Source organism: Spermophilus citellus (genome assembly GCF_964194105.1).
Source record: "Spermophilus citellus genome assembly, chromosome: 17".
Taxonomy (NCBI): Eukaryota; Metazoa; Chordata; class Mammalia; order Rodentia; family Sciuridae; genus Spermophilus; species Spermophilus citellus.
The window spans coordinates 56,504,042-56,526,390 of NC_138199.1; the positions used below are offsets into that span (position 1 = coordinate 56,504,042).

The 22,349-nt window shown below is 50.7% G+C and overlaps 2 protein-coding genes across 6 annotated transcripts; one reads left to right on the plus strand and one right to left on the minus strand.

Moving 5' to 3' along the window:
• Positions 1–1,727: 1,727 nt before the first annotated feature.
• CNTNAP1 (contactin associated protein 1) lies at positions 1,728–20,841 on the minus strand. 5 transcript variants are annotated; one of them, XM_081271319.1, is made up of 25 exons: positions 20,115–20,239; positions 18,100–18,216; positions 17,377–17,478; positions 17,093–17,286; positions 16,501–16,648; positions 16,212–16,415; positions 15,564–15,748; positions 14,862–15,005; positions 13,899–14,160; positions 13,303–13,452; positions 12,867–13,038; positions 12,284–12,390; positions 11,950–12,069; positions 11,398–11,601; positions 11,052–11,208; positions 10,842–10,969; positions 10,360–10,545; positions 9,463–9,684; positions 8,881–9,120; positions 7,270–7,623; positions 6,988–7,115; positions 3,982–4,075; positions 3,558–3,803; positions 3,422–3,469; positions 1,728–2,414 (listed from the first exon to the last, which is right to left on the minus strand). In XM_081271319.1, the coding sequence occupies exons 4-25, from the start codon at positions 17,225–17,227 to the stop codon at positions 2,152–2,154; spliced, it is 3,897 nt and encodes a 1,298-aa protein (XP_081127445.1). In that variant the 5' UTR covers positions 17,228–17,286; positions 17,377–17,478; positions 18,100–18,216; positions 20,115–20,239; the 3' UTR covers positions 1,728–2,151. The 5 variants fall into 5 exon arrangements, with proteins under 5 accessions (XP_081127445.1, XP_081127446.1, XP_081127444.1 ...); XM_081271320.1 differs by lacking the exons at positions 18,100–18,216; positions 20,115–20,239 and adding an exon at positions 20,702–20,841; XM_081271318.1 differs by lacking the exon at positions 18,100–18,216 and having other exon boundaries at positions 20,115–20,255.
• Positions 20,194–21,287, plus strand: CCR10 (C-C motif chemokine receptor 10; the record flags this gene model as incomplete). Its single annotated transcript, XM_081271769.1, has 1 exon — positions 20,194–21,287. A coding segment is annotated over one exon (1,074 nt), but the record flags the coding sequence as incomplete, so codon positions are not given.
• Between the last annotated feature and the right edge of the window lie 1,062 nt (positions 21,288–22,349).

Below are 22,349 nucleotides of genomic sequence, written 5' to 3' on the forward strand. Positions count from 1 at the left end.
GCTGGGTAGAAAGGACTCAGGTGGGCAGGTACAGACTGGCCTAGGGAGTGTTGGGATGGGGAGCGGGCATCCCCTCTTCTTCCTGGGGTATCCAAGCCACTCTTCCCTGTCTGTGCTACCCACTCCCTTACTCCCACCCCAGTAGTTATCCCATGGAAGAAGTGGGGCTGTCTCTGGCCAAGTTGCCTCTTAGGGATTTGTGTAGAATGTGCATACACACACACACACACTCACTCACACTCACATAATCTCACCACAATGGTGGGCACTGCACTCAGCACACACCCAGCCAGCTCCCAACGGCAGCCTCTCCCGCCTGGTTGGGGCAGCCCTCACCATGATTCCAAAGTGTACACCTGCTGTGGTTTGTTGTAGTCATTGTATCGGGGATACCCTCAAGCTGAATTACTCATTATTGGGGAAAACCAGAGACATATAAAGAAGGAGTCAGGTCTGTTTGAAATGTCAGGGGCTAGTGGTAAGGAGTAGGTGACAAAAATTTATTTCCAGACTTTGAGTTAGACTGACCCCCACCTTTCCCTCAGCAAGCAGAAGCACTGGTCAATCCCCTTCTTCCCCAGCTGCAGACCACTAATACTTATATTCCTCCAGCATTCCCATCCTTTGTCCCTGCTGTCCCCTACCTTTAATGACGGGTCTCAGCTTCTCCCCCCCCCACACCTAAGAATTGACTGTGCAAGGTGATGGGACTTGGGGGAAGGCTGGTGTACATGTGGCTTTATTGCCAGTGAATTTCACGCACTTTAAAGTCCTGTGGCTTGTGACCTCTTATCTAATAAAGTGTTAGAATCATGTTGGCAAGTTGTATAGTGTGTGCTTTGGGACTTGGAAGGACCCAGGGATGGTGGGCTTCAGCATTCTGATCCACAGAGATCAAAGGGGGAAAGTGGGTGGTCATCATGCAAGAGCCAGTCAGGCCCCTGGCAGGTGGTGCAAAGATTCTGAGAACTCTGCCTAAAAATTCCTGAGCCCTCAGATTAGTTCCTTACAATCACCCCATTTATCCCCAACCACGACGACAGCCACCACACACACACACACTGGGGCTCTGCCACTCTGCTTTATTGGACTGGCACGTAGTCAAGGGCACAGCTGGCTCCGCCCTGCTTCAGAGTGGAGGCCAGAGAGCGGCCTGTGAGTGACCAGCCGCACTCATGAGACATCTGACACAGGAGACGCTCACTACGAACTGTGGGCACAGCACAGCACAGGACAGGACAGCCGACTGAATTTTTCTTTTATATATAAACAGATAATTTAAAAAATTAGAATAATATAGAGTTCCTCTAGAGAGAGACTTTGCAACAAAAAATATATATAAAGAATATGACCTCCTGGGCAAACAAAGAAGCATCTCTGAGCGAAGGAAAGAGGGCTCCTCATGCATTGGAGAGGGGGCCAAGCCGTGGACAGGCACCAAGGCTATTGCATATCTTGGAAAAGGATAGAAAAGCAGAGAACTGGGTAGGCAGGGTGTCTGCATTATTTTCTCTACATTGACTGCAAGGGTTTTTATGGCTTTGGCTAAAGCATGTGAAGCAGCGGAGGTACTAAGGTGCTAAACTGAGGCCTCTTGGTCTCTGTGTAAAAACAAAAAAAGGGGTGGAGGACAGCAGTGAAGCCCTCCTCACCCCCAGCTGAGAGGAAGCAGATGGAAGACTTTTTGCAGGGCAGGGGGGAGGAGGCTGGGGGATGTTGTAGCAGCCTCCCCCCCCCCCCCCCCCCCCGTGCCCTCTGCAGCCCTGTGATTCTACACATCTGTCCCTGCTGATAATGTACATGGATGGGAGGCCGTTAATCTCCCCTACACTCTGTTGTTAATCCCTGGCAAGGGCTGGGACAGAAATGGCAGGAAGGGCCTATCTCAACCCCATGAGGCTTCTCTTTTGGAGCAAGCAAACACTAGGGACCTGGGGAAACAGATGAGCAGGGCATTGGTTTAGGCAGTGAGGCTTGGCCACTCCCTTTGGTCCCATATGTAGCTCTGCCCACCAAACTTGGCAGGAGGGGTATCCTCTGGATGAGCAGAGCCAGCTAAGAGGAGCCAAATGTCCCTGATAGGGTGGGGGAGAGACAGGAATTGGGGAATCCAGAGGAGTTGGACTTGGCCCCTGAAGCCCTTCTCCTGATTCATTCAGATCTGGATTCTTCCAAGATCTGGGGTAGGTTCTGGTCCCGGGGGCCTGGACCAGAGGCAGGGGCAGGGGCAGGGGCTGGAACTTGGGTGGGAGCCTGGGCAGGGCCCGAAGTAGGGAGGGGAGGTTTGCTGCCAGAATGGTAATCATGGGTGGCCTTGGGCTCATTGGTGTGATAGGAGCCCTTGTAGCGATGATTTTGCAGATAGAAGAGCACCAACATTCCCACCAGCCCCAGCAGCAGGAAAGCCACCAAAACTGAATGAAAGAAAAGAAACAGGGGGAAAGACCTTTGGGGTTCAGCTATACATCACATATAGACACATACTTTTGGCCAAAAGCATTCATGTAAGACTATACAACTACAGCTATACAACCACAATAAGCTGTTAGATAGGTTGAGTTCTTGGTTTATCCTCTGCCAACTTCTATTTCTGATATTCTCTTTTCACATCCCTGGTATTACCCCAATTTCTAATCTCTCTAGATGTATACCCCTATTTATTTCCTCAACCTTTAGCTATGGCTGCATTTTAATATTTCAATTAAAATTCTATGGTGGGCTGGTTGCGGTGGTACATTCCTGTAATCCTAGCAGCTCAGGAGGCTGAGGCAGGAGAATTGTGAGTTCAAAGCCAGCCTCATCAACTTAACAAGGCCCTAAGCAACTTAGCTAGATCCTGTCTCTAACTAAAATATAAAAAAGGGCCGGGGATGTGCTCAGTGGTTAAGCACCTCAGTACCAAAAAAAAAAACCCAAAAACCACCATGGCCTGGGGTTGTAGCTCAGTGGTTGAGCGCTTGCCTTGCATGCGGGAGGCACTGGATTTGATCCGGAGCACCACATTAAAAAAATAAATAAATAAAACAAAGGTAGCAGGCTTGATTGATATTTCTTAAAAAAAAAAAAAACATACAAAGAAAACTCTGTGCTGAGGCTGGGGTTGTGGCTCAGTGGTAGAGCACTTGCCTAGCATGTGTGAGGCACTGGGTTCGATTCTCAGCACCACATAAAAATAAATCAATAAAATAAAGGTATTTTGTCCATCTGCAACTTAAAAAAGAAACTGTATGACATGCTCAAACATTAAAAAAATCTCTAGCACAATCATATACTACCTTCAGCATGGCCTGTCTCATCCTTCTTTGTACCATCACACCTCTAACTCCTTTGCCACCCCTCAGCATTGGGGACAGGGGCAAGGAGGGAATGCTGACAGTCAGGGTAGTTTGGGGAGGTGCAATTAAGTGGTCACTGTACTTACAGCCTAAAAGTATGGCGACCCATCCATCATCATGGTAGTACGGGAAGTCTACAGAGGAGAAAGCACCAGTTATGAGATACTTCCTATGTTTCTCTTCCCTGTCATCCCTCCCTTCTGTGTCCAAGAGATGATGTACCTGGGGGCAGATACCAGGGATCAAGCTCAGGTGGCACCTCTGAGACAAGGCGTGGCATAGCTCCACAGTTAGATTCGGACAGTTCTCCCTGAACTCGAAGGGCCTCTGCTAGCTCAGCGGTCATGGGCCGAGGGGCTCGGAAATGGGTCTTGAGTGGAGCCACATTGTTGAATCGAACACCAGACAGGCAGCCTGAGAAACCTGGGGTGTTGTAACGCTGGATCTCTGGGTCAATTACACCCGTCTCTAAGGGAGAAGGCCCAGAAGAAGAAGGATTTGAATCACTCGGAAGCCTCTTGTCATCAATCCTTCTGTTCTCATCACCCACATATTCTTCTCGCCACCCTCACTGCCATTCCCAGGTCCTCCCACTCCTTGAGGCTCCAGGGACTTCCCCCATAGCTCATCCTCACCCACAGCTTACCCATCACACGTCCTAGATACAAGGCTTTAGGCGAGTCCAGCTGGCTGTCTACCAGCAGAGAGAACTTCTGTTCTGTCAGCGGGAAGTAGTCCACCTGAGGCAGGGATGGGGACAGTGAGGGAGGGAGGACCTTGCAGGCACAGCCAAGACCACAAGGGAACTCTTGTTCTATCCAAGACCTGTTAGCAGGTGAGTCCCTGCTCAATCTGAAGTGGGCAACCCCTAGGCCCAGATGTAGGATTTGGTACCTGATATGGTTTGACTAGAGGTGTTCTCCAAAAACTCCTCTGATGGCACAGTTATTCATATTAAATTATTAAATTATGAAGGCTTATAACCTAATTTGTCATTCCAGTTTGAATGGACTAACTGGGTGGTAGTTGTAGGCAGGCAGGGTACCACTAGAAAAGGTGGTCACTAGGGGCATGCCCTTGAAGGGTTCATCTGCCCCATGGCCCCTTCCCCTCTCTCTCTGCTTCCTGGCCAGCTGTAAGTGGAGCAGCACTCCTTATAACACCCTTCTGCCATGATGTCTTACCTTTCCTTGGGCCCAGAGCAATGGAATTGGTCCACCAAGGACTGAATCTCTGGAATTTTCCCTCCTCTAAATAGTTCTTATTGTTCTTTGTTGCAACACAAACCTGACTAAAACAGAAATTGATACAGAGAAGTGGGGTCATTGCTGTGGCCATGCAACTAGTTCAGAAGCCTTTGGAACTGGTTTGTGGGAAGCATTTGGAAAAGTTTAGAGATGCAGGCTGGAGAAGTCTTAGAATGTTGTAAGCAGAGGTAAATGAGTGATTCTGGTGGGAGCTCAAAAGACCAAATGCCAATAGGAATGCAAACTGTGCTCATGAGGTTTCAGAGGGAATGAGGACTATTGGGAGGGAATTGGAATAGAGGCCATCTGGGTTATCATCTGGCAAAGAACTTTTCATCATTTTGCCCATGTCCTGAGACTTTGAGACTGAAGTTAAAAGTAATAGACAAATTAGTCTGATGAAGGAAATTTCATTTCACAGCATTCATTCAGTGGCAAAGATATTGCTGGAAGCTTTTAGCCAGGCTTACTATGAGAATTAGGAGCAAAAAGAAGAGCTCACAGACCAGAAAGTGCATTTAAAACTGGGGCTCAAAAAAGTAACACTTGTTGAATAGATTATAGCCCCTGAAGAGATGCTAGGTACTTTGTACAAAGACAATAGGAAAGATGGTTTGAGGACATCTCCAGGATTTGCAAGACTATACTCATTGCAGGCTCAAGGATATGTAAAGGAAAATTCCCTTGAGAAGAGATCATGGGGATCTCTTCTCACCTGAGCAAGAGTTCACCCTTGCATAAGGGGAGCTAGGAATTTGTTTCACTGGGTTTAGCTGCCCAAGCACTCAGAAGCCACTGCAACCATTATTCCAGAGGACCCAGACCCTGCACAAGCTGGTAGCCAACTTTGGCATCATTCATGAAGTGCTGGTTCTGCAGGAATGCAGGATCCTGGAATTAAGGAGTCATGAGGGTTTCCACTGAGATTTCAAAGGAAGGTCTAAAAGGCCAGGCAAAATGTAGCAGGGTCAGAGTCCCTGCAGGCTGCCTCTAAAAGGGTGATGCATGAAGCTGTGAAGGGGAAACCAAAGCTGGAGTGGAGACCTTAAAAATGTCAGTAATGTGGCCTGTCTACCAAGAAAAGGTGCTGGCTGCAGAGAGTCAGGCTAAAAGAGAGCCCACATGTGCTGCAACTGGCAAGACCAAAAGGATGGGACTGCTCAAGTTCTTTGGAGAGAACATCTCCAAACCACCATGTGTCCTAGATGTTATACGAGGAGTTATAAGCAGAATTATGGGCCTGCCTGGGTTTCAGTCTGTTTTGGTCTCATGCCTTCTTTTGATGCCCCTATTCCTCCCTTTTGAAATGGGAATGTTTATTCTGTTCCACTGAATACTGGACATATGTAACTTGCTTTTTGATTTTTACCCGGCTCACAGCCAAAAGTTTGCCTTGTGTCTCAGTAGAGACTTTGGACTTGGACTTTTGGGCAATGGTGGAACTGTCAAGACTATAGGACTCTTGGAGATGGACTAAATGCATTTCACATTGTGAAATGGACATGAATTTTGCAGGGCCAGGAGCAAAATGTTGATTTGGATAAGAGGTGTCCCCCATAAGCTCCTATGTTAATGCAGCAATATTCAGAGGTAACATGATTGGATCATGAGAGTTGTAACCCAATCCATTCTGGCTTGAATGGACGAACTGGGTAGTAACTGTAGGCAGGTGGGCATGGCTGGAGGAGGTGAGCCACTGGTGTACTGGAATGGTTCATCTTTCCTATGGTCCTTTTCCCCTTCTCTGCTTCTTGACTGCCATGAATGGAGCAGTACTTTTCTACCTCACCCTTCTGCCATGATGTTCTGCCTCATCTTGGGCCCAGAGCAAGGAGTCAGCCATCTATGGACTGAGACCTCTGAAACCGTGAGCTTCTGATAAACTCTCCCTTCTCTAAGTTGTTCTTGTTGGGTATTTTGGTCATAGCAACAAAAAGCTGAGTAACACACTGTGTTTTTTTTTTTTTTAATTGATTTTGAGCTCTAGTTTTGCAACTTACTAGTGGTTCGACTTTGAGAAAATCACTTTATACTTCATGAGCCCGTTTACAGATTTGTAAAACAAAGATAAGGACACCAGGCAACTTAATCTACTTCGAGAATATGCTGTGAGGGTCACTTGAGGTGACACACATAAAATTCTCTGTACAATGAAATATGTTTGACACATGTTAAGATTTGATATTTTGAGGCTGGGGTTGTAGCTCAGTGGTAGAGTGCCTGCCTGGCATGTGTGAGGCGCTGGGTTCAATCATCAGCACCACTAAAAAATAAATAAATGAAATAAAAGTGTTGTGTCCATCTACAACTAAAAAAAATTTTTTTAAAAGATTTGACATTTTCTTGGGTGCCACATTGAGATCATGAGGTTGTGACTGGACCCATCTACCTCCTCACACACATACCTGGATGAAGAGGTTGCGGTAGACCCGGGTAATGTTGACACTGTGGGGCTGGCCATCAGTAACTGGCCGGGTGGTTAGCTGGTAAACATAGGGACTAGTGCCCAGTTGATATCTCAGTTGCAGGGTCCCTGTGGAGTGAGAAGAAAAAACATGGGGTCTTCTCTCAGATCTCACAACCTGTCTTCGCAGAACACTTGGGTCCTATATAGTGAATCAGTTGTTATGTGAATTAACAGTACCTTGGGGAAGTGAGGGTCTAGGCAGAGATCCTGTGGGGCTTACCATCTTCCTTGATGAGCACAGCCATGTAGTCACGCACAAAGGAGCTGACATAAAGCAGGACTGCAGGGGCAGAGTCAGTGCTGAAGCTGAAGGAGACCTCCTCCCCTGTGACATTGTAGACAGGCCCCCGGTAACCTGGCACAGGCCGGCCAGGCCTGGGGTAGTCAGGCAGGCGGTACCCAGGGCCGTGGTAGCCAGGCACATAACCGGGAGTGTCATAGCCAGGGATATAGCCAGGCTCATAGCCTGGCACTGGCCGGCTCAGCATGTGGGAAAATTCCCGGGCTGCAGAGCGCAGAGCTGACTGTAGGTTATAGCGCATCCAGGTGCCTGGCTCAAAGAAACCGCCGATGTCTGAAGACAGAGGTAGTGAAGTCAAATCAGGGTCCTCAGTCCTCATTCAGAGGATTTAAAGTTCATCCTCCATACACCCTGAGATTCACTTCAATTTCTGCCACTATCATAACTCTCTGTTAAAGGTCCTCTCAAGGCCCTCTGGCATAGAATGGAATCTTAAAGCCATGAGAAACTTTTGAGAGATATCTAATCTGACCCCTGAATATTACAAACAGAGAAACTGAGACTCAGATATGGGTAGTGACTTGCCCAAGGATACAGAGTAAGTGGAGAGTCAGGCTTGGAACTGAGATATCCTGGGGGCTGGGGATGTGGCTCAAGCGGTAGCGCGCTCGCCTGGCATGCGTGCGGCGCGGGTTCGATCCTCAGCACCACATACCAACAAAGATGTTGTGTCCGCCGAGAACTAAAAATAAATATTAAAAATTCTCTTCTCTCTCTCTCTCTCTCCTCTCTCACTCTCTCTTTAAAAAAAAAATATTAAAAAAAAAAAAAAAAGAACTGAGATATCCTGAATCCATCTAGTAAATGTATCACTGCTCACACTTCCAAACCAAGACCAGAAATTTTCAGTTGGTCCTACATCCCTGCCTCTCCCCCCCCCCCCTTTTTTTTTAAGTTGTAGACGAACACAATATCTTTATTTGTTTATTTTTATATTTATGTGGTGCTGAGATTTGAACCTAGTGCCTCGCACATCCTAGGCAAGTGCTCTGCCACTGAGCTACAACCCCGGTCCCCCTGCATCTCCCTTGTTTAACAGACTCCTCCCACCAGTAACCCACCTACTCACACATCCCCCTAGGCCAACCTTAGGAAGGGTGCAGTCTGGGTATCTGAACAGAATCTTGCTATGCTGAATGTCAAGGTTCACCTTAACCGAGAACCAGGTAATAAACTGGGAATTCAGCAATTGTCAAACCGGAAATGGCAAAGGACATTATGCAGCCAAACTAAATATGCATGCAAAGGGGAATCTGTGTTACCCTGGCGACAGTGGGACGATGGGGAAATTACATGCTGATGTTTTTGAGCTTTTATGACCTGCTAGCTTTACCATCCCTTCCTTGTTCCCCTTTATGACTTTGAAATCATTTAGAATCTTCAACTGCCTGACTCCCCCCAAATCAGAGCTCAGGAACCCAGTGACAACTCTAGTTTCCCCAAAGGCTGACTTTGCACCCTCTTTCCTGCCTTCCCTACGTCCCATTGTGCTATGTGGCTCCCTGTCCCCCCATAATCAGCAGCACTGACCGTGGTTGCAATATGGCCCATCAAAAGCTGTGAGGTCACAGTCACATGTGTAATAGCTGTAGCGCTCCACACAGCGGCCTCCATGGAAACAGGGGAACCGGGGGTGGGCGCAGTGGCCTGTGCAGTTGGGAGAAGTACCCTCAGAGGCATTAGCACGGCCCTCCAGGTTCAGAGTCACTCCATTCAGACGCATGGCCCTCAAGCAGCCCACAAAGGGGCGCCTCTTAAGTTCCGCAGATCCTGGTCAAGAAATGTATGGAGAGGCTGGGAGTATGGCTCAGCGGCAGAGCATGTACTCAGTACCTATAAGGCCCTGGGTTCCACCCCTGCCCCCCCCCAAAAAATAAAAAATAAAAACTGTAGAGCTTGAGACAGAAGTAAGTTTGTGGTTGGGAAGTGAAGGGAGACTAGGGGGCAAAAAGATGGAGTAGGATACCAGGGACTGGTGGGAAAGGTGGGACCTTGGCTTAATCTGAAGCTGAGGAGGCTGGAACCAAAACATGGGGCTCCTGGAAATTCAGAGTGCCTTGAGAGGTGGAAAGGTCAAGAAGGCTCTCACCCTGCCTCGGGGTTGCTGCTCACCAACATAGAGGGGCTGGTCATACTCCAGCCAGATGTAGGTCTGCAGTGGCATGGGCCGCAGCACCCAGGGCCGGTGATCCACTCGAAGTCGGGCCTGCTTCACGTTGATTTCAGCCCGGACCAGGTGCCACTCATCATCATTAAACTCAAAGTCATCCGAGTGTACCGTCAAGTTCTCATCCCCATTCCCCACATCAAAGGCGAAGACCACATCCCGGGATGCTGGACAATGTGACAGGAAGTAGTGAGGAGAAAAGGGCTCGAACCTCCAAGATCCCTCACAAGTTCCTTGCTTGGTTCAACCTCTCTTCCTCAACCCTTCAGAGCTCCTGAATATCACTCCAATTTGTCCATAGGTTTTTTTGTATTGGGAATTGAACCAAGGGGTGCTGCATCACCAAGCTACACCCCAGCCTTTTTAATTTTGAGACAGGGTCTTCCTAATTTGCCCAGGCTAACCTTGAACTTTTAATCCTCCTGCCTTAGCCTCCTGAGTGGCTGGGATTACAGGAGTATGCCACCATGCCTAGGTAGCCATAGGTTCTAACCTATAAACTGCTTGAAACTTCATACCCTTGGCCTCTCACAAAATTGAAGATCACTTCAGCTTTTCTGGCCCCACCTCCCAGACTTGAAGCGTAACTAGTCAGAAGTGGGAAAGACCCTCAGGAGTCTAGCTCCTTCTTCACAAGCAAAGGGCATAAGGCCCAGAGAGGCAAAGCCAGTTCCCAAGGTCACATAGTCAGGGATCAAGACAGAAATAAACCTGGAACCAGAGTCATCTAAGCCCCTTTCCTTACTGCCTGTCAGAAGGACATCTGACCTGGTTTCCTACCCCAGCTTCCCCAGAGAGCTCCTTCATCCACCCCACATCCCCCCCAGACTCTGCCTGCTCACTGTTGAGTTCCACCCGCACGTAAGGTCGACGCCACTGGCAATAACGGCCCCCCATATTCTCTAGGAAAACTCCTGAGGGAGCCGAGGTCCTGAAGTAGAAGGAGACGTCGAGACTGTGGTTGGCACGGATTGGGGGGAAGCGTAGTGCAGCCCCCGTGTGGAAGGAAATGGTGTTCCAGGAGTTTCCTAAAAAACCAGAGGGAAGAGGCTTTGTCATGGAGGTCGGGGAGTGGAGGGGCAATGGAGCCTCAAGAAGGCGGGGGGAGGGAGATAAAAGGGGGAGGGTGAGAGGTAGTCATGGGGAGACTGAGAACAGAACAAAAAGAGGAGTAAGGTGCAGAGGAGCAATAAAGATGAGGATCAGATCACAGCAGGAGTATCTGTCAGTATGGCCTAGAGACCCCCAGTGGGTTAGGTGGCCTAGATTTGGGAAACTGGAAGACTGACTCTGGAAAGGCACACAAAAGGGGTCTGCCACTCACGGTCGCCATAGCAACGCAGAGGTCTCAGGAAGAACTGGGCCTCTGAACTGGAGCGGTTCGTATCCCCCACCACCACCTGAGTGACAGGCAGATGGTCCACAAAAGTCAGCAGCCCCTTGTCAGTTCTCCTGTGGGGACAAAATGTGGTGATCAGCCTTACTGCTAGGCTTCCCCTAAAATCTTCTAAACTCTGTCCCTCTGCCTCCTCACCACTGGGGCTGGTCAGCATCACAATTGCAGTGCAGGGCAGGGTCCACACAGCTCCCGTCCAATCCACAGGCACAGCGCTGGATCCCAGGCTGCGAGCCTCCCCAGTAGAAGTGCTGCTCCTCATTTCGGCCAATCCAAAAGCTGTAGGGGTAGCCTCCTGGGGAAGAGGTGCAGGCAGCTGCCAGGCCCTACCCCTCCATTAGCCTCTGGGCTCCCTGGGTTGCCCTTCCAACTGGCCCAGACCTTGCTTAACTCCTTGGTCAAACTTTCAGGCTTTATTCTCCCAGCCCCTCTACCCTGTCTCTCTCCAGCCCCTCCACCTGCCTTCCCTGACCCCAGCCCAAACCTGCAGTGTTGAGCAGCCGGGAATTATAGCAGGAGAACTCGATCCACTGCTCACAGTGCTGGGAAGCGTTGGCTAGAGCGCTGACTTCCTCCCATGATGCATTCCAATACTGGACAGCCCCTAGGAAGGGCCGCTCCATGCTGGAACCTGTTACCCGAGTTGTCCACAGCCTGTCATGTCGCACAACTGTCCATGCTCGGTTCTCTGGGAAGACGGAGGGGACAGAGCTTTTGCTGGACATGGGCGTTCTCTACCCATCTCCCTGCCTACCTCTACCAAGACAACTTCTGAGCCAATTAATGGCCAGCAGCTCTGTTCCAGCTAGACCCTGGGTCCTCCACATTGGAGATCAGAGACAGCTAGAATGGATCAGGAATTTATCTACAAGGCTAGATTACAAAGTGTCCCCCTTCCTTTCCCCTCTATCCTCCTTTACTCTCACCACAGTTTAATCTTAATGGCTCCCATCCCACTTTGTGCCTTCCTGTTCCCCCCATATTTTCCTTTATTACCTGGTCAGCTGCCCCCTCACCACCCATCAGAGCCATTTACCTCGGATATCACAGTACACTACAAAAGGCTTCAGGGGGCCACTGCCATCAGGATCAATAGTGAAGTTTCCAGAAGTTTTTCCACTGAGCCGATAAGCCTCACAGGATTCCTTATACAATGCTAGATGGTGTGGTGGAAAAAACACAACTTAGGGTTAGAGGGCTAGAAAGTTAACCCCAGCTTAAACTGTAGATCAGTGGTAGAGCACTTGTCTAGCATGTACAAGGCCTTGGGTTCAATCCCCTACACCATAAAAAAAAAAAACAACAACGTTGGGGGGAGCCCAATCCTATTCCTGACAGCCTTGTGATCCTCCCCACCCCATTTGGCTTACGTTGGTGACAGGTCTCCCCTTTGTAGCCAGTCAGTTCACAATAGCATATGAAGTCATCCCAAGACTGGTAGCAGCGTCCATCATGTTCACACATGTTAGGGCTACACCTAGGGAATGGGCAGGCACCAAGGGAAGGGGCCTTACTGGGAGCTTGAGAGGGAATCTGATCCCTATAAGCTGCACTCCCAGTTCCCAAAGAACCAGGACCCAGTGACATACCACACACCTAACTAGTCAGGTATGTGCCCAGATACAGGGCATCTAGTCAGTTTTTGGGGTTCAAATACTACTGTTCCCCCCTTCCACAAAAGAGCAGAAATGTCTTATTCTACCCCACCCCCTGCCAAGAAAAAAAAAAACCTAAGACCAAAAACAGATGCATAGTTTACATTTTGAGCATGTGTCACTTTAAGAGAAAAACAGGAGGTGAAATGTCAAGGAGGAATCCTTCCCCAGGTTGGGGAACTAAGGAGCTGAGACAAGGAGAAGGGAGATTATTGAGAAAGGCCACTCCCACTGGGAGACCATGGAAAAGGGCTTTGAAAGGGGTCACCTCTTGTTAGGGACAGGGGTTTCTGGATACCTATCGGTGATGCCACATGTGTCAAAGAGGACCTCAGCAAAATATCCAAGCCGCCGAAACTCCACCAGAGTCAGGTTGACCAGTTGACCATCCACCTTCAGCAGCTCCATGCAGCCATGGAATGCCGTCTGATTGGAGTGGCAGCCCCATCGACTGGCTGGTTTGGGACAACCTGGAGCAACCACCCCTGTGAGGCCCTCCCCAGGGAAGACCCCAGAGACCCTCCCCCAGGGAAATGTTAAGAGGGAGCCAGACATAAAGAAAGAAAAGATTAGAACCAAAGTGTAGACTACGTCAATGACTTTCCACGCCCCAAGTTCCCAGAGGTGAAATGGCTTAATTCCTATAAAACTCTCCATGCGGCCTCATCTGAGTGAATTTAGACGAGGCTTTCCCACCCAGAGACAGGAGTCTGGCCAAGTGTGCCCCTACTTACCTCCAAAGAAGTATGAAGTCCCTGTACGGATCAGCAGGGGGGATGAGACTCTGACCTCTGCCCCCTCCACATCATCAATACTGATGACTGCATGGTTTTCCTGTGCCACAAAATTCACCTCGTGCCAGAAGCCATCATTTAGGCGATATCCTGGACAAGAAAGAAGAATGGTGTGGGTAGGGGAAGTAGTAATAGAATAAGAGAAAAAGATGTAGAGTGGGGAAGCAGCAGCCCCACTCCTCATCCCAACAGCAGTCTATGTACACACCATTATTACACTTCTCATACTGAGCAGTGACATCTCTCTTCACTATCCATAACCCCAGTTATGGATGCAAAGTCTGCAAAGTTAGAAATGAGTAATAAACATCACAGAGACAGACCCCCTAATCCTATAGAACATCAGGACCCTCAGCCTTCTGCTTCTCCCAGAACCTTTAGCCCCTCTATGTGCCTTCAGTCACTTTTCCCAGTACCCTGTTGCCTTCATTCCCTCTCTTCTCTCCATTATGCAAAGGTCTCAGTCCACCCTACCACCCTCCTGGATCTCCTCTACCTTTCTTTAGTTCAATTGTGCTTCTCCCAGACTTCCTCACCAGCAGCAAACTGAAGCTTCTTGCGGCCGGTCTGTGCAATGGACACGTTGACCTGCCCTTCGCTAAGCATCAGCTCCACATGGCCCAGTCCGTCGCCCAGGCGGGAGAAAAGCAGCAGCCCTGTGAGGTCCCAGGTGCGGAAGCGGAAGGAGACTGCAAGGCGGCCTCGGCGCGGGAAACCTGGCACTTGGACAAAGTTGTGAGGACCTCCAAAGTTAATGGGGTGCGGAACTGGATCCAGGCAACGGAATGCCACCTTACCCTAGGAGAAGTAAGGACACATCAGCACCTGTGAGCCCGTACTCCCATATGTACCTCTGTTAGTAACTGAATTTTCACATTGATCTAAGACTCTGCCTCCATACTTTCTCTCTAATGTTAGCGAGGTTAAGACATCCAACCATGACCCTTTGCCCAAATATATCCATCTGTGGAGGGGGTCCCAAACAAGTCTGCCGGCGGGACTCTCCACTTGCTGCTTGCTCTCCATCGCTGATCTACTCTTTCTAGAAGGCAACAGCTTCCTTCTCTTCCCTCTAGTGTGAAAAGCAATTTCTCGCCCCAAGTCGGGCTCCAGACCCTTGGCTTACCAGCAGCCGTGCATGCGTATGTGCAGAGTTCAACACCAGTGCCGAGAAGATTTAAAAAGGACTTTCGATTCCAGTCCTTACTCAGTAGTTGTGCAAATTAGGACCCCTGGGAAAGTCATTCCCTGTCTCTGCGCCTCATTTTCCTCAGCTGTTAATTACAGAGGTGACTGGACTCAACTACAACTTCTTGTCTAGTAGGGGATTCATGGTGTTGGCACTGTGAGTCCGCAATATACCCCCAACTTGAGAATCTGGCCAAGGAGAGAGGAGTCCTCGGCTTCTATCTGATTCCCAAGATCTCTTCCCACGCCACCACTTTGTTTTCCTGAGCATCTTTGGTGTCCCATCCTCCCATATCCCCTTGCCCACTGACCTCGAAAGTGATCCGGGAATGACGCCGCACAGCCAAGTCTGCGATGTTCACCCGGTTGAAGATGACGTTTTCCATGCAGCCACGGAAGTTATGCCGATAGGCTAGATTCTTCTGCGCGGCACCCACCAGACCCCCAATGAACATCTGCAGAAAGGGTGGGAGAAAAGGTTATCTGGACACAGGAGTGTTCGTGCTTGTCTCACGCACCCCTTGTCTTAAGTTTTCCCAGTGCCAGAAATTTTATAATTATAAAGATTTGAAACACGCATGTCCACCGGGTCCATACCAAAATTCATTGGCCTTCCAAGCCTTAGGTTTGAGCTCTGAATCTCCCATAAAGTGGCTGCAAGTCTTGAGCAAGTCTATTAACCTGTTTAAACTTCTTTATCTGAATATTGGAGTCAGGGTCTTATTAACTCCATAGAATTGTGGGAGAATCCAAAGGGACAATTTTCCTACCTTGCCTGATCTGTAAAATATGAATTCTAGATCCCATGTCAGTAGTTATGGGGTGGGAGTGTGTGCTAATAGCAACAACATGGAAAAAAAAAAAAACAAAAACAGGCCTTTCTGGTGGGCAGCAAATTTGCGAAGAGCTGCCAGCACTTTCAAGAAACAAAGTCTTACCTCTGAGAGAGTACTGTCCCTTACCCACTCTCCCAGCACCCTACCCAACCAAATGTTGCCTCCTGCATCGCTCACCTCTGTGTCCAGATTCAGCCTCTCAAAGTCACCATTGAGCACGAAGCGCTGCACATAGCCATCTAGGGTGAGATTTGCTTCTCGCCCATATCGATCCACTCGCACATAGTGCCAGTGCTGGTCGTTCAGGACACCGCCAGCGCTCACCGTGGTGTGACCAGGCCTTGGCTGGATGGGGCTGCTGCCTGAGGATGAGGCGGGACAAAGTGAGAACCTGAGCAAAAAGAGAACCTGAGCAAGCCCTAAGTCCCCAGGCAAGCAGCAGCTGAGGCCCAGGGCAAGTCTGGAGCCTGGGGCGAAGCGGCCCATTGGCCAGTGTGTAGCTGAAAATAAGCCAAGTAACCTCTATTGGTCTCTTTTCCTATTTCTATTTCATTACACGTGTGCTATGCTATGAAAACTACATGAAATACAAAATAATAACCCGTTTGTGTGTGTTTACAATAAGCAAACTGAGGCTTGGGGAAGTGACTTCTCCAAGGTCACACAGCTGGTAAAAGGTAAAGCTGAGTCTAGAATCCAGTTCTCCTTTGATTCCAGAATCTTGCTAGCACCAAATGTTAAGAAAAAGGCCTTTAGGTCAAGATAGTAAAGAAGGGCAGATCTGGCGTGGGCGTGGGCAGAGAGCTTCGTGAGTACCGCACTCACCCAGGCTCATGTGCAGTAGCAGGTGCGCCCCCTGCAGCTCAAGCGTCACGTAGTCGCCCTGGGCGCCCTCAGCGTGCAGTAGTAGCCCATCTTTCTCCTCCGTCTTGAAACTGAAAGCAAATACGTCCCACAGACTTCGGCTGACTCCTCTTGGGAAGCGGTAGGAGATGGCATCGTCGCCGTCGAAGTAGAGTATGTCTGACTCTGCATGAAGTACAATAGGTGGGCCCGAGACCAGGGAGACTCTGCTTCCCAGGCACCCTCCGCTACCTCCGTGTTGTTCCCTTACTGTAGGGGCAGCCATAGAGACCGAGTCGCAGGCCGATCTTGCCTCGCGGGTTCCAAGCCAGGGGTACGATGCGGATGTAGCGCGCGGTGAAGTGGTAGTGCAGGTCGTGGCGCACCACTGCCGACTCATTCACATTACCAAAGAAGGTCTGTGGGGGGGGGGGCGTTGGGGAGAGTAGTAACCACATCCCTACCCGCTGCTTTGTTTCTCCATAGCCTCCCAGCCTATGATGGCTTTTACACCTTGCCAATCTTGACTTTTGGAAAGCAAATATTCCTTCCTTGCCTGTGTAGCTGTGCAGTTTCCCTAACCCAAAGTGTCCTCCCCCACTATCCTATTGTTCCCTTAAAGCTCAAACAAAATGCCACGTCCTTCGGAAAACTCTCTTAGATTTATTCTAATGTATGCTAAGCTCCATGAGCCAAGTGTCTTTCATGCATGGTGAGTTGACAGTACCTCTGGACTTAATCCCCAGAGTGGAATCTTGGGTCCTTATCTGAGCCCTCACCACTGCCTCCCTTCCCCGTCAGGCTAGTGCCCCACCCAGGCCCCAGAACAGAGGAGGCTCCCCAAGTGTGCACATCTGGCGTACTGCGTTGTGTCCTTGCTGGTAGAACGGAGTCCAGCTGTCTACACGGTCGCCATAGAGTAGCATGTAACGTGTGACCCAGTCCCAAGAATTAAAGGAGCCTTGTGTGGCCACAGCTCGGATCCGGTGCTTCTTCATTAAATCTATCTGGAGCCAGGGATTTGGATCCCCAATCCGGGGTGACCATCCACTGATGCCTACAGAAGAAGCAAGGGCTTTTACCACCCACTACCCTTCTCCCCTGAGCCCTCTGGAGTCCCCATCCCTCCGACATGCAAGAAGCTCACCATGCAACCTGGCAAAGCGGGCTGTGGTGAAGAGCCCATAGTAGGAGGAGGCACCCAGGGAGCGTGCATACAAGGGACCCACCAGCTCTTCATCGCAGCCATCTGGAATCGGAAAATTAACTTGTTAATTATTTATGGCCCTTCTCAGGCCCTTTCAAAGTCTGGGCCCAGAGGGTGCCCAAAGCTTCCTCTTCTATGCCCCCCAGTGGAAGACCCAGCCCTACCTTAAAGACATCCATTCAACCTGGGCTGCAGCTAGGGCTGCATGTTCAGGGGAGGCTGCCTTCTCCCAGGGAAACACTTATGGAGGGATAGAACTCCCTAGCCCAGTATTTGTCCTGGCTTAGTACTCCCCCCAAACACAATCTCAAACCTCAGTATCTTCCATAATCTACATCAGTAGGACACTCATCCAACCCAGTCCTCAGCATCAGTTCCATTTATGAGCTCGCCAAAACTGTACCAACCCCAAATCCAGGTCTTGCTCCTAACTCAGCAACCCCAGTCCTAATATCATTACTAGATCCTTGTCCAGTCTTAGTCTCAATCAGGGGCACCAACTCCTGTTTGGATCACAGCCATAAATACCCAGCCCCAGCCACAAAAACCAGCTCCAGCCACAAACTCTAGCCCCTGGGCCAGCTCCAAAGTCCAGCCCCAGTCTTTGGCAAAACCTTAACCCTAGCCTGTGTCACTAGTCCCACATTTATGCCCAACCCTAACCTCAAACCCAGGCACCGGCTCCCGCTTGGATTCCATCCCCGAATTCCCCAAATGGGCTGACTCCATCTTCGGCTCTGAGCCCAGCCTCGGCCCCGGGAGCGCGCAGCAGCCTCAGAGCTGCATTGCGGAGCGCGGGGGAGAGGCAAGAAAAGATGAGAGCGAGCAGGCGCGCGCCGGCGGGGATAGACCGACGACCACCCAGCCGCAATGCGGTGTGGGACCCGCCCTGCAGGCTCTGGATTCCTGGGCCCAACCCCACCTGTCTCCGACCCCAACACTCACAGTAGCCCCAGCCCCGAGTTCCAGAGACCGCGGTGGCTAGCAAAATGCAGAAGAGCTGGAGACGCATCTTGTAGGGCTGACCGCCCCCGGCGGCCGCCTCCCGGTACCCGACTCCCGGCTAGGGCTCCAGTTCTGGCTCAAGCTCCAAGCTCTCTCCTCCTGGGATTCGCAGCACACCGCTGACTCTTATTACCCACCCCTTCCCCTCTCCTCTCCTCTCCTCTCCTCTCCTCTCCTCTCCTCTCCTCTTCTCTTCTTCTTCTTCTTCTCTCTCTCTCTCTCTCTCTCTCTCTCTCTCTCTCTCTCTCTCGTTCCTGGGTTTTGCTCTCCTCTCCTTTCCACCCTCTCTCCTCTCACCTCCCCCCGTCCCCAACCTCTCTCTCCTGGCACGCGCGTTTTCCCGACCCCGCGCAAGCGCGCGCCTCAGAGCTGCTGTGAAAGGGCGGGGTAGAAAATCTTCAGTCGCCGGGAAATACCCCGAGAAATCCGAGGCTTGCAGGGACTGGGGCACAGGAATGGTAAAAAGGAGGCAAGGACAGGGAGGATCCTGAAAAATCCAAGAAAAGGGAGGAGGGAGAGGTGCCTAGAGATGCGCTGAAGGATAAGTAAAAGAATACATCATTTTCTGAAGGCAATTAATTCTTCAGACTTGGGGTTGGGCACCCTCGAACACTGTGAATTCAGCATTTTGACCTTACTTCACTTTTCAGATGAAAAACCTTAGGCTTCAAGAAATCAAAAAACATACTCAAGACTACACAGCTACCTAGCAAATGATGATGATCCCAAAAGCCATTCTTTTTCCAATGACAGGGTTAAGAGATCCTTTCAGGGAAGATGGAATGAGAAAAGGGAGACCCTAATCCCCACATCTCCCCACCCCTTCCTTCCTGTCTCATTAGTTATTTAACCTCTACCCCCCTGTGGCTACACCTCAGAAACCTTTGTAGCCAGAGATGGGGACGGAGCCCACAGAGCAGGTGGGAGTGGGGGACTGGAGGGGGTGAAGGGTTACACCGAGGGTGGGGAAGGGGAAGGGATGGGATTCTCCATTTGTCATCAGGCCTCTGCCATCCTGACTTGTGCTGGAGCCCCAAAATCTGAATCCCAACCCTTGAGGCCCCTTTTACATGAGTGGTGCTTATACTTAAGGTAGTGGCGGGGAGGAGGCTAGAGAAAAGAAAGAAGATGGAAATCCATTCCAAACCAAGCTTTTGGGTTCAGGGTCTAGGTCTGAGGCAATGTCTGCATCTGGTCGACCTTCCAGAAGAGGGCGCTGCAAAGGGAACGGCAAGATTCCTACCCTCACACCCATCTATACTGGGGATTGAACCCAGGGCCTAGACAGGGGCTCAATAAATTGCCCAGACTGGCCTCGAATTTCTCCTGCCTTCAGCCTCCGGAGCAGCTGGGATTACAGGTGTGCGCCACCATGAGGCAAGATTTATTAATAATACAAACGCTTGATCTATGGAAAGCTAGATGCTTTACATCCATTATCTTCCATACGTCAAATGGGTCTCAATTAAAACATTGCCAGGTGGGCTAGACAGGACTTCTAATTTCTGCTTTATATATTAAGTACTGAGGTTCAGAATGAGCAAGAGGCTTGCTCAAGGTCACCCAGGAAGCAAGAAGCAGACGCAAAAGGGATGCAAGGGAAGTGAGAGCCTTTTAGGTTGTGCTAGGAAGAGTCTAGAGGAGTTTCCATATACTGTTATTCCTGGTCTCACCGGGGTTTCCTGCGTGGAAGGCGTGGGGCGGGAGAGAGATGCAGGCAAGTATTTCATACCGTCCCTCCTCTCATTTTGACCTCCCCAGGTTTCCTGGGGCCCCTACTCAGGGGATGGTGATGAAGTGTACTCTGCTGAGCCGTTGCCAGAGATCTGCTACAAGGCGGATGTCCAGGCCTTCAGTCGGGTCTTCCAACCCAGCGTCTCTCTGACGGTGGCTGCTCTAGGTTTGGCCGGCAATGGCCTGGTCCTAGCCACTCATCTAGCGGCCCGACGCACTGCCCGCTCACCCACCTCGGCCCACCTGCTCCAGCTGGCCCTGGCCGATCTCCTATTGGCCCTGACCCTGCCCTTTGCCGCAGCAGGAGCTCTCCAGGGCTGGAGTCTAGGAAGTGCCACCTGCCGTGCCATCTCGGGCCTCTACTCGGCCTCCTTCCATGCCGGTTTCCTCTTCCTAGCCTGTATCAGTGCCGACCGCTACGTGGCCATCGCTCGGGCGCTCCCAGCTGGGCAGCGGCCCTTCACGCCCAGCCGCACACACTTGGTCTCAGTCTTAGTGTGGTTGCTGTCATTGCTCCTGGCGCTACCTGCGCTCCTCTTCAGCCGGGACGGGCAACGCGAAGGTCAGCGACGCTGTCGCCTTATCTTCCCCGAGGGCCTCACGCAGACCGTGAAAGGGGCAAGCTCCGTGGCGCAGGTGGTCCTGGGCTTCGCGCTGCCGCTGGGCGTCATGGCAGTCTGCTATGCTCTGCTGGGCCGCACGCTGCTGGCCGCTAGGGGGCCGGAGCGCCGGCGCGCTTTGCGCGTTGTGGTGGCCCTGGTGGCAGCCTTCGTGGTGCTGCAACTGCCGTACAGCCTCGCCCTGCTCTTGGATACCGCTGATCTACTGGCAGCCCGTGAGCGAAGCTGCCCTGCCAGCAAGCGCAAGGATCTGGCACTGCTAGTGACCGGCGGATTGGCCCTGGCCCGCTGCGGCCTCAATCCAGTGCTCTATGCCTTTCTGGGCCTGCGCTTCCGCCAGGACCTGCGGAGGCTGCTACGGGGTGGGAGCTGCAGCCCAAGGCTTCAACCCGGAGGCCGCTGCCCCCGCCGGCCCCGCCTTTCTTCTTGTTCAGCTCCCACGGAGACACACAGTCTCTCCTGGGACAATTAGGGCTGCGAATCCAGAGGAGGGGGTGGGCTGCGGAAACAATTCCAGGGAGGGTAAGGGAAAAAAGGGTGTAGGTGGGGAAACACTGAGAACGAGATAGGAACCTAAAAGGATTACTTCTGTGTCTTGCTACATTAAATTGATAACATGGAAATGAGATGCAACTCAACAACTGTTACTATTTTTGAATCACCGACTTGGAAGTGATTTGTAGCAGGGCAGACAGTGGGTTACACCCCCTCCCTCCTCAGCCCCGTGCTAGGGTCTGAGTGGGAGGTGCTAAGAGCCTGGGGCGGGAGGGGGGGGGTGCTGCTGAGTCTGCTAAAGCTCTAGGCACTGACACCCCCTCCACATTTACCAAGTCTCTGCCAACAGAGGTGAAGTGGGAAAAGTGCCAGAAGAGGAGGGACAGGGGTTCCTCTTGAAATAGCGTAAGGAAGAGCTTTCTAACAACCAGAGTGCTATCCAGTAATGGCTGCCTTAGCAAGTACTGAGTTCCCGGCCTCTGGAATGTGTAAACTGAGGCTGTCCCGGACTGTGTGAGCCTGTGTATGGTACTTAGGTAGGGGCTGGGGACAGGAGATTCTCGTTTTGAACAGGCATTTAGATTAGGTTAACATAGTATAATCCCGTCTAAAGTTTCTGCAATGGAAAGAAAAAAAGTAATTTAAAAGTTGAATTGGAGTTTTTCACCTTGCAGAAAAAAACTAGAAGGGAATTGCAATGCAAATTACCAAAGAGGAGTTATCAGGGGTGTGGTGTGTGTATGTATGTGGGGGGGGGGGGTTACTTGCAGTTCTCCAACTTCCCTGGGGATAGGCTCAGAGGGAATGCACTGAGTTTGCCGAGAAGGAGGAAGGTTAGACAACGAAAGAACTCCCTGCCGGCAAGGGCCTAGGATCCAGACAGGGAAGAGAGCTATGGTTGTGTTGTGGTTGTGTTATGTGTTATGGTTGTCTCTTAGCCTAGATAATTTCAGTACAGAGCTCTGTGGCGAAGGCACAGCCTGGATGGCCTCTTGAGTGGATGGCATTGATTCTTGGTCTTTGTTTTGCACGATCACAACAGAGAGGAGGGTGTTCACG